Source organism: Mastacembelus armatus, chromosome 7 (genome assembly GCF_900324485.2).
Source record: "Mastacembelus armatus chromosome 7, fMasArm1.2, whole genome shotgun sequence".
In the NCBI taxonomy this organism is placed as follows: domain Eukaryota; kingdom Metazoa; phylum Chordata; class Actinopteri; order Synbranchiformes; family Mastacembelidae; genus Mastacembelus; species Mastacembelus armatus.
Window position 1 is genome coordinate 4,203,838 of NC_046639.1, and position 16,138 is coordinate 4,219,975.

Below are 16,138 nucleotides of genomic sequence, written 5' to 3' on the forward strand. Positions count from 1 at the left end.
ATCATCTAAAATATGCTTTAATTATTAATCACTGCTAATATAATAAAACATGGCTATTCATGTTGAAGCCTGTCCTCTTAAATTCTGTAATAGCTAAATAAATATAAAACTGATGGACCATTCGGCATTAAAACCTCCTCCTAACCTGCCACCATAAGAAATGTATTACTTTGCTGTGAAACAATGCTAGTCTGCTTTATCTATCAGTGAATATAAACTGAAATACTCCTGGACCCAAAACAGAACAAAACAAAAAACACTAACAGCTTCATTCATCATTAGAACCAACTTTATTACATGAACAGCCACAGTGTGTTGTAGTTGTGTTAGTGAAGCAGCTTTAAAGCAGGGTGAAACGCTACTTCTTCTTGCCCCCTTTTAAAGCTTTGTCTAATCCTTGGATATACTTGCGAGGAATGTGATAATGCTCTGAAATTGACATAAAAGAATAGACATGATTTTATTTCAACCAACAAAACATTTGAAAAATTGCAAGTTATGTCAAGTAATATTAAAGTCCAAACCTAGCAACAAATTGCCAATGTGATGAATCTGGTTTCCTTGAATCTGGACCAGGACTTTGTCCTTGGCCCCGGGGACGGGCTGTAACACAGAGCTGGCTTGAACTCTGTGCTGCAAAGCTGTCGCCACAACAGCGGGATCCAAACCATATACCTCCAGGTTCTTTATTAGCGTCACCTACAATTAACACATGGAACCACTTAAAGTTGAACAATAAATCAGCCAGGCCTATACATGAAACGGTATTCTTGTTTCCTACATCATGTCCAAGCTGACAATAAATAGTAACAAACATCAGTGCAGAGAACTGAAAAATGTCCTGCTCAATACGTACGTCAGCCAATCTGTCATTATCACACTAGGCAGCAGGGATTGCAACGTTGGCCTGTCAAGACTAAAACTGAACTGAAATAGCTGAACAGCTATGGGAGGAATTGCTATGAAATTTTGTACGGACATTCACGAATGATTTTGATGGTCCGGTCACTTTTTCCTAGACACCACCACACTACAAATGTTTTCAGTTAAACTGAAATGGCTCCAGAACAATTAGGTGGACGGCACTGGAACTCTGAAAAAATACACACTAATCATCAGTTGGTAATCAGTATAAAAGATTGTAGCTTTTACCTTCTTATTAGAGCCTCGAGAAGCCACAGAGATGTCTATGGGCTCAATGTGACCCTTCTTTATTCTGGGTGCTTGCCCAGGGAACACAACTTGATAGCACTGCTGCATTCTTCCCAAAGTCCTATGAAAATGAGGTTTTATCAACACCAAATGTTAAATGATACAGAGATGGACAGCGATACTTATGGATAATATATACCACATGATCACCACAAAGTCCATGTAAATTAAAACCAGATTTGTATTTCTGTCATATGCCTTCACAGAGTGACTGTGTAGGTCTACATTGGAAATGGCTTTGGTACCTAGATCACAAAATACAAATATTTTAAAGGTTAATAACTGCTAACTTAATTTGCCCAAAGTAAGAAGGACTGCACTGAAAAAGCTTTTCTAGATTACAAAATATAGTAAGTCTAGTGTTAATGACAACACTGAGATTTTTTTTTACCTTGCTGTTGTCTTCAGCAGTTGGAAGAAGTATTGAGATCCTTTATTTAAAGTATAAATTGCAAGTAAATGTTTCCATTCATTTTTTTAGCAGCCAAATATACTTGAAGTACAAAAAGTAAAAGTACTCAATGACACATCTCACTCATGTAATGTATTTTATATTATTGGATGATATTTACTGATTGTGTTCATCACTTTATTGTTGCATCTGGTAAAGGTGGAGCTAATGTTAACTAACATATAGGCTGATGCTTATTTCAGTAACTTTACATACTGATGGGTAATTTGTGAATTTTCTGCTGAGGATTAATAAAGTTTTACAATTAGTACTGTATTTTGCTTCATATATCTGATTCCAAAAGTAACTAAAATAAATGTGGTGGAGTAAAAGTTCTTTATTTTTCTCTGAAATGTAGTGAAGTCAAAGTATGAAGCAGCAGAATATAAAAACACTCAACTGAAATACTGATACCTAAAAATTGTACTTAATTTAGTGTACTTAGTTACAAGTTGTCATCACGTTCAACAATCCCCACTGGTCAAGCCAATCACAGTTCTTATGGTGTAAATCTGGCTTAAAGCAGATACTACCATCCACCAGGGTGTTTCAGTCCTAAATCAGTGTAATCTGTATGTACTTGGTAAACTACTGCAAATGTCTAATGTTTTAAGTCTCACAGTGCTAGGCAACAGAGTTAAGTGTAATTAATTACAATGAGAAATTCTAACATTGATCGATCAAATTAACCTCAGACATCAACACCTGAGGTCAGTGTTATTTCAGGCTGTGAAGTCACTTTGATGATGACATTAATTCTACATAACTCAGTAAGCCGGAAAAAGAAACGTCAGGGAGGACTTAGCAATTCACAGCACCACCAAATCCTGTTGAGATTTAGATTTCTCACACTGTCAACAGTGTTGTCTAATTAAGTATGGGTAAAATGCAATGCAATGAAACAATGAAAGTAATAAAATAAGTCATTACCTGCTAAAGAGGTCATCCCACTTAAGAGACACAACCTCCTGGTACTCTGATTTCTCCAGCAAACAATCACAAAGAGTTGGGTTTACAGTCACATGACTGTCATAGGGGAGAAGAATACTGAAATGACTTTTACTGAAAAAAAAAGCTCAGCATACAGTGAATGAAGGGAACATGTTGCCTTGTTAGTCTATGGCAGCTCCATGGCAGATTGTACTTGATCTCTACATTTTGCATCAGAAGACGAACAGATGCATAATTTTTTATGCCTAAAGAGAAACATGAGATATCACATCAGTTTGAGAGTCATATTTAAGCTTTTTAGCCAATTACAACAACATCACATGACACGGCATCAGCTCTATATTTATTGAGTTGCCATTAAGGCTTTTTCTATTGCGTCCAGTACTGGAACAGCTGGCAGGGTGGTTATACTGTTTTGCTCTAGCCAAAGTTGACTGATTTAGAAATATTCTACCTGAAAAATCGAGTGTATTTGATCTGACTAAAGACTGACAGAACATACGTACAGAAAAAACACATTTTGACCATTTTTATTATTTTTTATCACATTTTGTTACTGTTTGTTCATCTGTGCTTATCGTGGTAAAAATGACTCTGGGAAATGACTATGATTAAAAGTAAAATGTAGAAAATGTTTTGAAACATTGCCTATCCATCGATTATACAGACTTCCCCACACACGTGTCTACTTCCTGTGTTTCCTGTTTTCTACACTTCGACATTTACTGGTCTATGATAAATGGCATTGTATGTTTCCTCTGGTAATTACTATGGTCAAAAAAAAAAAAAAAAAAAAAAAAATAAATTAATATATATATATATATATATACTGAAGAACTAGCTGTATATCTTGAGCTCAGTAAGGTCTATAAAACTGTTAAAATATCCTCAGAGACAAACAAGAGCATGACCTTTACCAGACAGTGGTGGTAATGCAATGTACTCTGGTATTTGTGGTTTCAAGCAATTTCCTGCTAGGGAATTTACACATCTACTTACTTTTTATTATTTTCATGCACCAGTTCATTCTTCTTCACATACTCTGTGACAATATTTCTCACTTCAGCAGGCTGCAGAATTGTTCCTTTCCTGTAGGGACACCAAAGCACAGGAGAATAGGGTGTCTAGGTATATTCACCTAATGGAATTTAAAAATACTTCTGGAAAGTTAAACACCCACTCAAAAATACAGACATAGATGGACACTTATATACTATGGACTAATGCTGCATACTGATGCCTGTTTCGATATGGGGCATGAAAGTACATAAAACAGCAAAAAAATCTCCTGTTCCGTCCTTCGCTCACTTGTGAACAAGATCCCAAGATTCTTAAACTCCTCCACTTGAGGTAAGATCTCTGCGCTGACCTGGAGATGGAAAGCCACCTTTTTCCGGTTGAGAACCATAGCCTCGGACTTGGAGGTGCTGATTCTCATCCGAGCTGTTCACACTCAGTTATAAACTGCCCCAGTGCATGCTGAAGGTCCTGGCTCAATGGAGCCAACAGGACAACATCATCTGCAAAAAGCAGAGATGGAATCCTGTGGTCCCCGAACTGGACTCCCTCCAGCCCCTGGGTGCGCCTAGAAATTCTGTACATAAAAGTAACGAACAGAACCGGTGACAAACGGCAGCCCTGCTGGAGTCCGACATGCACTGGGAACAGGTCTGACTTACTGCCAGAAATGTGAACAAATCTCCTGCTCCAGTTGTACAAAGACTGGGGTCCTCTACTAAGGGTTATCCGGTCTATCAGGTGTAAGGGAGGAAACTTTGGCTGTCACCTTTAAAGTGTTTGGTTTGTCCATTCTGGGCTACTGTAGAAACATGGCAGTGCAAAATTGATGTATTAAAGCAGACCATTCTCTATGTCGATTTAAAAGGCTCATTCTAAGATTAAGAATGTAATGGTTAGTATTTTCCAGTGATTACACATTAATGACAACATATTTATGAATACTATATTCTATTTGTGGTAATAGATCCCTCTAAACATTACTCATTAAACCTTTAAGGAAATCACTGATAAAATTTACCCCTTCAGTCAGTCTGAAAACAAACCCTGGATAGTGGTCAAACATTCATCATCTATACCTGCTTATACCTATTTAGGGTCCCAGGGATCTGCTGGAGCCTATCCCAGCTCTCTTTGAGTGAAAGGCAGGGGGTACACCCTGGACAGGTCACCAGTCCATCACAGGGCCACATAGAGACAAACAACCTCACACACTCACACTCACTCCTATGGGCAATTTAGAGTCACTAATCTTATTATTGCCCTAATTGCGGCCTTTAAAAAAGTACTCAGCAACTCTCCTTGCTAACACTTTTGTACACAGCTAAAAGTCATTCTGTTTTGATTTAGGATTTCACTCACTCTTCCTTAGAGACCTTTAGATTCTGGGATATTTTTAAACTGTCTTGCACGTACAGCAAGTTTAAGATCTACCCACAGATTTTCAACAATGTTTAAGTTAGGAGACCGTTCCAAAAGCTTCAGCTTGTGTTTGAAGTTGTTGGAGTTGTTCATGGTGCATTTTAAGGTCTGTTTTGGATTCTGTCCCTTTATTGAAGCCAGTCTCTTTTCAGTTTTAGATCCTTAACTGACTTCATAACATTTGCATCCAGAGCTTACTGACGGTTAGTGGAATCCATTTTTCACACTACTCCGTGCAGTGTTTCCTGTGGCTCTGGCTGCCATACAACCTCAGAGCAGAATATTTCCACCCCCACGCTAAACAGCTGTCAAAATGGGAGTTACTAAGTACTGACTTATGTCATATTGAAACAAATATTTATCGGGGTCTGCGATTTTTCATGTACTGTCAAGACAATTAAATATGATACATGAGGTCCAGGGATTTATGTGTTTAAATCTTTTGAAAATTCCTCTTTATGAAGTATATTTCCTGAGCACATGACTTGTGCACTACATCATGAACTTCTACAATATATCTTTTTTCACTGAACACATTTTGACTTATAGTACGAAAAGCACAGGGAATAAAAATAGTTATGATTGCAAAATGTTAAAGATAAATGAGGGTCAAAAATCTAAATTCACAGCTCATAATATTATATTTAAAAAACTAACTGTGTGTAAAAAGGAGCATTTTGACACAACTTCAGATAAAGAACCGTGGGACTTGTCTCATGGAAATATTGTCTTTTCTACTCATAGAAAAGTTTAGTTCATTTACAGCAAAGCTTGTTGGCATGTGTTCACACATAAGCATCAACTCTCCCTGCTATGCCCCCTATATATCTGATATCTGAGCACACACACACACACACACGCACACGCACACATACACACACCTCTTGTTGGCATCCAGAAAGAGAGGTTCCAGGCGAGCAGACACACAGTACAGAGTTGTTATCTCAGGAGGATGGTATGGAGTGTCTCCTTCCTCCCCATCCTTCACCAGAGTTGCTTCCACATCTGTCTCCTCAGGAACAACGAAGGAACGCAGCCTATAAAGTGTTGAAGGTATTTCAAAAGAAAAGCACATCCAGTCAGTCAGAATGTAGGTGGGTAGTGTGAATGTAAATGAAGCATTTCTTGAAGTTCTGGCATGGCCTGGCTCACTCTGGATGTTTCCAGTCCACCTCCACAATGCTCTCTACACCCTTTGTAAGTTCTTTCACTTGTACAAGGTTATACTGCTGCTGCATGGCCTGGAGAAACTTGGACAGCTGGCAGAGAAAAAACAGTGAACAAACGCTCATTAACTAGTCTATTTATATGTGCTAAACATCACATTCTCATGTGGCACACCTTTTTGTAGCTGGATTTCTTGATATCAAGTTGCTTTCCACTTGGACTGAAAAAAAAAAAAAAATATATATATATATATATTTTTTCAATGCAAAATTAAATTCCTCCTCAGCACTTCTTAAAACATGAATTGTACATTACCAGCAGGAGAACATATGGTTGCGGAGAAATGTACTGGTCAGCAGAGGGAGCTCTGACTTCTTCACCTTGCTCTTAAGAGCATGCAGAAAACACTGCAGCAGCAGGGCATCCATTATCACTGTAAAATCAGGGAATGACCTGGGTTACAAACTTTTCGGTCTCAACATGCTCCATTTTGCCAAATCAGGAAATCTTATTCGCCAGCTGACTCAACAAAACACCATATGGTCATCAATCATGTGGTCACAAAAATAATTCAGCAAGTCATTGAGCCTCTCCTGCGACTGTTTAGTAGTGAGTGTCTCAGTTTGATTTGAAAATGGGATAAAAGTGCTCATGAGGCTGCGGCTGTCTCTTATTAAAGGCAGATTCAACACAATTGTGTTGGTAAGTACTTCAAAGCTAACTCAAATTGTTCATTGTTGTTCTTTTCTAAATGACATTTTAATAAAAATGATTGGACATGTGACAAAATCTGGTACCCTGTGGAGTTTTCTGGTCACCCTGGTTTTCCTCCTCTTCCTCGTTGCTCTTTTCACCTTTGTCTTCCTCTTTCTCAGCCAGGCTCAGCTCCTCAGTCCCAGAGCAGACTTGATCTGTGACCATTTCACCAGGACTCTGCTCCTCCTCCTCATGCATCTTGACCTCCTTCCTTTCCTCTTCCTCGTCCTCTTCATCAGCCTCACTTTCTTCTGTGTTCACCCCTTGCCCTTCACTCTCCACATCCGGTAAGGAAGGAGGACCTGATTTGTCTCCAAAAGCCCTAGGGGTGTCAAAAAACGCATGCGCAAGATTAACTACATGCATGCTGCACACTTAAGCCTGTTAATGTAATCACAATTTGGGCATAATTGTGAACCAATTGGTTTTAATAAATACTATAATCTGTTCTGAGAAATAAAGATGCTTAAGAATGTATTCATGACCCTTTTCTTTCTGAGTTTTAAATTTTATCATGGATCAATAAAATTGGTGTTTTTTTCTGGTCTATGCTCAATAACCCACAATGACACAGTGAAAATATGCTTTTGGAAATTGGTATTTTTAAAAGATACTTTATTAATCCCGAAAGGAAATTACAGAAATTTCTCAATTTTAAAAGTATTCAGACCCCTACTTCCATAGGCAGCAATTACAGTCTTCATGAGTAAGTCTCTACAGGCTTTGCACACCTGGATTTGGACAGTTTATCCCAATCCTTCTTACAGACCCTTTCAGGTTCCATCTGATTAAGTGGGAAGTGTCTGTGAACTGGCATCTTCAGGTTTCTCCACAGATATTCTCTGGGGTTTAGCTTATGTCTTAGGCTTGAGGACAGGCACAGACTTGTCCTGAAGCTGATTTAACACTGTCTTGGCTGTTTGCTTCAGGTCATGCTGAAGAGTGAACCCCCACCTCAGTCACAGGTCTCTGCACTATGGAACATGTTTTCTTCAAAAACCTCTCTCTATTTGGCAGCATTCATCCTTCTCTCAATTCTGACCATTCTCCTCAGCTACTGCCATCATGCTTCACTGTGATGTGCAGGTGATATACAGTTGTTACACGCAGTATGAATTTTGGGACCTTATATACACAGGTGTTTAAGGGTGTACTCACACCAGGCGGTCTGTACTGTGCATGTGCAGGTTTGACACCTGAAGTCCAGTTTATTTCACTAGTCTAAGTGCTCCATGTCATGCCTAAGGGTGGTATGCTGAACAGTGCCCAGGCCCACCTCTTAAAGCAGACCAGTTTCAGTTGGACTTGACCTTGATTGATAACCATGCCCATGTCAAAACACCAACACTATGTGCTATGCCAGAGTGCTGCATCCTGGTGATGTAAGCATGCTTTGGCCCTCCGCTGGCCAAGTGCAGGCCAGCAGAGGAGTGGGGAGGGGGAGCTATCATGCTTGGGCATGGAGCATGATAGCTAGGCAACCGTGCCTAGTGTGACTCCAATAAATTCAGTTGGCCACTGGTGGACTCCAATCAAGTTCAAGACACATAAATGTCACACACAAAGGGTCTGAGTACATTTGTAAATAAGACATTTGAGTTTGAGGTTTTTAATAAATAAAAAAAGTAGCTAAGAATATTGTCCATTTTGTCATTATGGGTAAAGCTACTTTCTGAAACCACTGTGAGTCTGTGAGAGAGGTTACATTGTTGGAAGCAACTATCCTGGGGTCATGACATAATAAAATAAATGGAAAAATTTGTGGTTTGTATTTTAGGAAAATGCCCCATGTCTCAGTCTCAGTTCTCACGTTGATAACTGGCAAATATATATATTTAAAAAAATAGATACACATGGGTCTCACAATGGCAGGTTAAGATTGCAGAAATGTTAATTCAAAGACTGTAGGAAGATGGAAATTCACTCACCAGAGATTATCCATATATGTGTGAAGAACACACACTCCTCTTCCTTTCATGCCCAAATTGTTCATCTCTGCACTGGACACAGCAGCTGTGCCGACTGCAACAGGAGCTCTACAAGTCGACCAAGGACAGTGTCAAACTTACATCTGGGTGGACTGGGTCTTTCAAATCTTTCAGTATAATGTACCTATTGTTCACCACAGAAACAGCACAGCAGTCACCCTGGTCCACCTTTGGCAGACCACTTGAAGGCACCACCACACCAGGCAGCATGAGATCTTTGGAGATACACAGTATTTTTTAATAAATAAATTAACAATATTACAATAACATGAATGTATTAAAAATCTGTCCAGTTTGAGCTTAGAAAAAGGGGCCTACCTGCCCCTCCAATCAGCTTCTGAAGCACCGGGGGCCATGTCCTGAATGTTTGCAGGAGAGCAGGCAAGCGCCAAAGCACATACACTGAAAAATACAACAACACACAATTAAAATGATTTACTCAAAGGGGTTACAGTATTTCATTCACTTTCTTATCGCAATATCATGTAACAGTCAGTTCATTACCTGTAGGATAAAGTCGTTTCTCCAGCTCAAAGAAGAGTGGATTTTTGTTCAGGACATAGATCGTCACTGCATCTCCCTTGTGTGCATAAATCCTCACTACATTCAGCTCCTCTTTGTTGGGGACCAGCTCAGACAGCTCATCAGCAGACAGTGAAGGGAAGGCAGCAGATATGTCAGCTCTGAGCTTTCTCCTAAGGGCAAAAACCACGTCTCATTCAATAGGTAATGTCATAACAGTAACAGCTACTGCCACAGAAACACAGATTCATATTTTTCATATAAAGAACTGTTTTCTTTTTGACTTCCTGCAGCCCTCTGCTTTTTTCATTCATCCATGGCTTCAAAAACACACAAGGGGCAAAACGCGCTCGACAAAAACAGGAAGCTAATTTGGACATTGCTATTCGGGCAGCTTTTACACATGAACAGCTAAGATCACTGCAACAAAACACCGCACACACCAATGTGTTGTAGGAGTGACTGGCCCCAGACGCAAGTGAGGACTCACCTGTCGGATCCTTTGATGACGGTGTTGGATTTGACACGAAACGGTCTGACGAACATTTTCTCAGAAAATAAACAGCTACCGCGACAACTCCATCGGCTCAGTTTGTGAGACAGTGTTTTCAATACCTGTGCTACATATGAGCTAAAACAACACCTCTATACACATGCAATTCTCTCGGTGAGTATCATGGTCCCACGCATATTTACTTCCGAGGTGAAACGCGATTTAACGCTAGTTCCGCAGCACGAATACAAATTTTGACACTTGGAGTATTTTGCTTTCGTGTGACGACAGTTCACTCTGCTGCAGTTTTCAGCAATATTCAGACATTAATCAAAAATACCTCGAGAATGCATATTTGCACATCTGTAACTTTATAGTTAAATCATTGCACTGATACTACAGTGGCAGTACAGCAACACATTGTATATATGGTATATATAAAAATATTATTCTTATTCTAGCATTTAAAAAAAAAATTATATTCCTTTTCCTTCCTTTATTTTAAACCTCCTATGTTTCTTTTTAAAAACGTTTAACTTTAAGTAATTCTTGTTCATAGCCAGAGTCAAATTCCTTGTTTGTGTGCACAAACTCAAAAATAAAGCTGATTCTGCTTCTGAATTTTTGCCGAATCTTATCAAGGAAATGCTGCTTCTACTGAGTGTAAGACGGTGATCAGGCGAAACGTTCATAGCTTCAGCTAATAAAAACAGATAGTTTTTATATTGAGCATTGCCACAGACCTCATTATAAAGCACCTTTATTTTTCCCTTTTCCTGTGCGCATGCTCGGACGTCCAGTTCTCTGCAGCAGATCTCAGCCTAACACCTCTTCAGATCCAAAGAAATCAACCCACACACTGGTTTTGTTCTCTTTGTCTTAGATTAAGGATTTTTGGGATGTGTTTATTAATATAATGAAATAATACCACCTTCTTATGCAACCCCACCAGAACATTTTGCCACCATGTGTATTCAGAGTGGAGAATTGTTGCTTACTGTAAACTATTTTACATATCTTTTACGGTGTGCTACATAGTTGGAGACTCTGAAAGCTAATCAGCATCTCTTTAATTTTACTTTTTTTAAAGATAGCAGAGTATGTTTGTGGTATTGTACTGTAGCTCTACCTTACTTCAGCTTTTAGAGATTTCATCAGGGCTAATAGGAATCAATGTCATATTATTACTGGCAGATCTAAATATGAATTCAAAGAGGTTTGTGTTGATTTCTTAACACTACCAAATAATAACAGAGATCAGAGTACTGAAAAGGATTGTTGAGTAAATTGTAGTTTTCCGGTCATTAGTTTCAAGGCCATGAAAAACCCTAATACAGCAGTTTGGAATAGTTTACACAAAACCATGATTGAGTATAATCTCCAAGGATGGTATGGAGTATAGAGAATGGGTGCATGGGTAGATGGATGCATGGATGTGTGGGTGAATGGGTGGATGTGTGGGTGGGTAGATGGATGGATGAGAAACTAAATATTTGTCATTCATGCTAGAAAATGATAACTAATGAACTAAAATGATCATTTCATTATAAACATAATTGCAGATTGATTTTCTGTCAGTCAGTTAATTAATTAATAGACTAACCGTTGCAGCTCTGTCTGCATACTGTATGTTGTTTGTTTTGGTAACATTTGGTAACATAACAATTCAATTCAATTCAATTCAATTTTATTTGTATAGCGCCAAATCACAATACAAATCATCTCAAGGCACTTTACAAAAACTAAAACTAAAAACCCAACAATTCCCTTATGAGCAAGCACTTGGCGACAGTGGAGAGGAAAAAACTCCCTTTAACGGAAGAAAAAAACCTCCAGCAGAACCGGGCTCAGTTTGGGCGGCCATCTGCCTCGACCGGTTGGTGTGAGTGGATAGAGCAGAGAGAAAAGAACAGCAACAATAAACAACAAATAGACACTGCAAGTTGGTGGGGCCAGTAACTGCACATCAGCGATAAACAGCTCCAGGACCAGGGACACCTGCAGAAGGTACAGAGAGAGAGAGAGAGAGAGAGAGGGAGGGAGAGAGCACAAACTAGGGGAGAGAGAGAGCACAAGGTTAGTAACATTCAATGGTGGAATATACATGAGGTCGGAGAGAAGGGGGGGGGGGGGGCGGGTAGGGTAGGGGAGCTCAGTGCACCAATGGTCCATAACATTGTGCATTTGTTCCATGAACATTTGCCTAACTTTTCTTTTCGTTACTGGACATGACATCTAAATTTCTTGGATTGAAAAAAGGTTTCTTTGCCCTGTGAACCTAATTTTTCATGATTGTGTGGGGTAAACAGGATACCAGTCTGCTTCTTTTTAACCATTGAGTTTGCCTGTCTATTGTCACATTGTTAGACCATTTCAAAGAAACTACAGACAAGGCGCAACTTAATGTATTATGCTGAGTTGAAAGTTAACAGATGCTTGGCTCTTATCTTTAATTTTAGAAAATCTGCTACACATACACTGTTTCCTCTCTTCAAGATAGTAGTGTCTTCTGTCTCGTTCTTGAGTTTCTGCCAGAGTCAAGTTGATGTATTGCCGCACTCCATTCATCCGGGGTTAGTTAGTCATACCATGTGGCAGTATGTGTGGTGCGAATCCAACTGTTTCTGTTGGGGGAATTTGGAGTGGCAGGCATTATTTAGAGTTTGAGGTGGGAGGAGGTGGGGTCACTACTGGCATCAATTGTGACTTGTAGATCTTTTTTTTTTTTACAATGGACACCGATAATATTCTGGTATTTAGGTCTGAATACACAACAGGTGATTTCAGGTGTTAGTAGTTTGTAAATTATACATTATAGTCAGCAGCTCTGACCTCATGTTCAGGTGTCTGCTTTGGAAAAGGAGGGTTGAGTTTTCCTATCCTGCCAGCTAGAAAGATAGAGGAGAACATGCCTGTGTCTAAATGTAGCCTCATGTCAGAGGCCTGAGATGGCTGAGAGATTATGACATCCACGATAGAATTACACTGTGAAGGTGTTTGAGTGCACAGAGTGAAGAAACTAATAACTGACCATATCTAACTTCACCTTTTTGATTGTCTTTCTTTCAAACTTTGTGTATTTTGCACAGCCAGTTATTTGTGTAAACTACAGTTGATTTTTTAAATGAAAAGCATGTTTCTTATCTGAGTACTTGATCATCAGTAAACCATACACCCTATTCCTTTTGCACCCTGTTGAATTTGTGAGGCCTTGTGAAGATCTCAGAAATCTCAGCAAGCATTATAATGCAGAGTATAGTATGTGACAGACTCATCTAAATAGCTTTGAAAAGACTTTGATGAAGAAGAAGATTGTAATATTTACCTACTTGAGACTGCTGCAAATGTATCTATATATGTAAAGAATATTATGGAGAAATTCAGCCTCACATCAGTAGTTGTTTTACTTGTAATAAATAGTTTGTTTAATTGTCAGTCAGGTTCAGACCCCAGAGCAAGAGAGAAGAGACCGAAATGCACAGGTAGAAGCCTGTTTGAAGAGTGTGACAGCTGAATTGTGAATCAAATAAAAAGAAACTCTTACACAGTGTCACGGATCTGACAAAGCAATGTGACAGGCAGGTATAATTACTCAAAGAAACAAATGGAAAACAGCTGCTACTAACCAGCGAGAAACAACATAAAGTTATGGAAACAAAAACAGAATCAAACAGGAAGTGGTGTCAAAATAAAAGTCCAAATATGAAAGTTGTGGCAGATCTTGACATATCTTGACATGTCTTATTTTGTCTGACCAACAGTGCAAAGCATAGATGCATCACTTGTGTCAAAGAAAAGGCTCAAATCTTCACATTTGACATCTGAGGCAGCAAATGATAATTTGCTAATTTAGATAATTTAATACATTTTCTGACTGATGGTCAAAGCAGGTCTTTTTGCTACTGGGGCTCCTGCAGTGTTCCTGCAGTTTGAGCTTTACTGAGATCTATGGGGATCTTGTGGGACAAATATCTAAACTGAAATCTCATCATAGTTCCTGATTTGCAGAATTCACTGCTGTTGCTGTTTCTTTAGTCTTTCTGTGTTTTAGATACTGCCGGATTGTCCAGCTGTTAGACGAGAAATGCTGCTCCACTGGAGGGTGTCACCTCGTCCCCACATCGTACCCATCATAGAGGTTTATGGGAATCTCTGCCAGGGCAGGAAGTGTATCCCCATTGTGATGGAGTGGTGGGTTCCTCCATATGCACACACCATATGTCCATATGCGCGATTAATTAATAATGTCTGTGTGATCTTAAAAAGTGATTGCATATGTTGACAAAAGCAGACTTCATTCCCTGCATGCTGTGTGTATTGAATAGATTCTGGGAGTTGTGGTTTGCATTAGTTGCTGCATGCCAGTGGGGCCAGGTTCTTTTTTAAAGCAACACCAAGTAAGGTGAGCAGTTTCCACAACACTCCAGGGCAGAAAGTAATAAAACCCAGACAGGCTGCTTTGTCTAGAACCTAATATGTTATGAAAGAACAGAAAAATGTACCCAAAGAATAACATATGATTGGTGTGAATAAATCTGACTAACAAAATCATAGTTGTGATTTTGAATGATGACATTTTCTTTAAACACATGATAAACATTTATTCTTTCAAGAATGTTAAATGTCTTGAGTATTTTTGAGTTTTTCACTGGGGGTTGGACAAAACAGAAAAACAAACGAATTTGTGCCATTTTCTCCTCAGGAATCCAGTTAATCCTAACATACGTAACTGAATGTATGGGTTTATCTCTAACATCTCTGTCCATGTTATTTTCCTCTCCTCTGATCTGGTGTTGTCCAGAGGCCTCATGGACATCATGAAAAGTATAGGAGAAGCCATTTATTTCTTCCATTCTATCAACATTGCTAATAGAGACATCAAGGTAATATGTCACTGTATATATTTAAGACATCAATTGCAATAGAAAACAAAAGCTTTCTAGAATAAAACCTTCAATAGCAGATTATTTCTTATAGTAAAAAATGTTTAGATCATTCTTAAGAAATAATACAGTTGTGAACTATAAATGAACAGCTGTCTCTATGAAGTCCAACACTGGAAGATTTAATAACTATGTTGACCAGTTCATTGTTTGAGTCATTTTTCAAACATGATGCCAAACATCTCAAGGTCAGGTTCTTAAATGTGGTAAATCGCTGCATTTGCTAGAGTAAACTAAGCTGAACCTTTTTTCAGGCAATAAAAACATGACATGTGGTGCTCTAGGAGATTTTAGTGAACATTTTTCACTGTTCTGTGCTGTTTTATAGATAAATCGATTAACTGATTAGTCAATAAAATAATCATTATCAATCAATAATCATTGTTACTGGAATGTGAGATGAGATATTGAAGCTTCTTTGTGGTGAAAACAAAAAGAAATAGCATGTGCAAAATAAGAGAACTGAGCATGTAGTCACTTTATCTGTAAACATCCTCCCAACTTCTTGACTTCGTAAATGTACTTCAGTCTTTTCTTTTTCTGTTGAACAATTGTCAGTTGTTACCACCTTGGACCTAAAGGCACAAAAAACAACAGACTTGCATATGATTTTTAATAGGTTTATATGTGCTATTTATTCTATTTCTTCATTCTTTTCGTCATTTGTGGTTGAGAAGTAGGTGTCTGAATTCTGTTGTCTAAAACCTTGGTCACTGTTCCTATGTCTTTCAGCCAGAGAACCTGTTGTAAGCCTCCCAAAGACCAAATGCCCTCCTCTGACCGATTTTGGGTTTGCCAAAGAAATCAATTTAAACTCATTGGCAACACTGTGCTGCCAGACCATGTTTGCTACAAGTACACAGGACTGAAGAGTTTGAATAGTTTAACATTACTGACAAAAGTTTAATGAGTTTAATAAGAACTTTTGCAATGACACCACTGATCTAACTTTTTTGGCAAGAAAATGAATATGTGTATTTTCCACTATTCCTTTAACAGGAAGGATGAGCTCAGCTGCCTCAATATCCCAATATAATATTTTTATCTATCACACAGCATCTTCTCTTTTCAGGATTATGCTCTATGGTGTGTGGCAGTGATAGCTGTTAACATGTCTTTTTCTTCTAAAGAATGTTACATTGGATTACATGATTTAAATGCATTGGATTACGTGATTTATATAAAGGTTAGAGCCACTGGTGTCCTTATACCAGCA

At 38.7% G+C, this 16,138-nt stretch overlaps 1 protein-coding gene and 1 long non-coding RNA gene across 3 annotated transcripts; one reads left to right on the top strand and one right to left on the bottom strand.

Annotated features, from left to right (window-relative positions):
* Window positions 1-274: 274 nt before the first annotated feature.
* On the bottom strand, window positions 275-10,183 carry eif2d (eukaryotic translation initiation factor 2D). 2 transcript variants are annotated; one of them, XM_026333659.1, is made up of 15 exons: window positions 9,977-10,183; window positions 9,469-9,659; window positions 9,283-9,366; window positions 9,089-9,179; window positions 8,905-9,012; window positions 7,018-7,298; window positions 6,536-6,653; window positions 6,395-6,440; window positions 6,206-6,312; window positions 5,935-6,090; window positions 3,614-3,703; window positions 2,594-2,689; window positions 1,153-1,273; window positions 525-699; window positions 275-429 (listed from the first exon to the last, which is right to left on the bottom strand). In XM_026333659.1, exons 1-15 carry the CDS (start codon window positions 10,030-10,032, stop codon window positions 359-361), a joined length of 1,791 nt encoding a protein of 596 aa, XP_026189444.1. In that variant the 5' UTR covers window positions 10,033-10,183; the 3' UTR covers window positions 275-358. The 2 variants fall into 2 exon arrangements, with proteins under 2 accessions (XP_026189444.1, XP_026189443.1); XM_026333658.1 differs by having other exon boundaries at window positions 2,594-2,719.
* A 3,852-nt stretch (window positions 10,184-14,035) lies between these two features.
* Window positions 14,036-15,815, top strand: LOC113146273 (uncharacterized). Its single transcript, XR_003297329.1, has 3 exons — window positions 14,036-14,170; window positions 14,781-14,862; window positions 15,655-15,815. It is a non-coding gene; the product is annotated as an uncharacterized LOC113146273 (long non-coding RNA).
* Window positions 15,816-16,138: the final 323 nt, after the last annotated feature.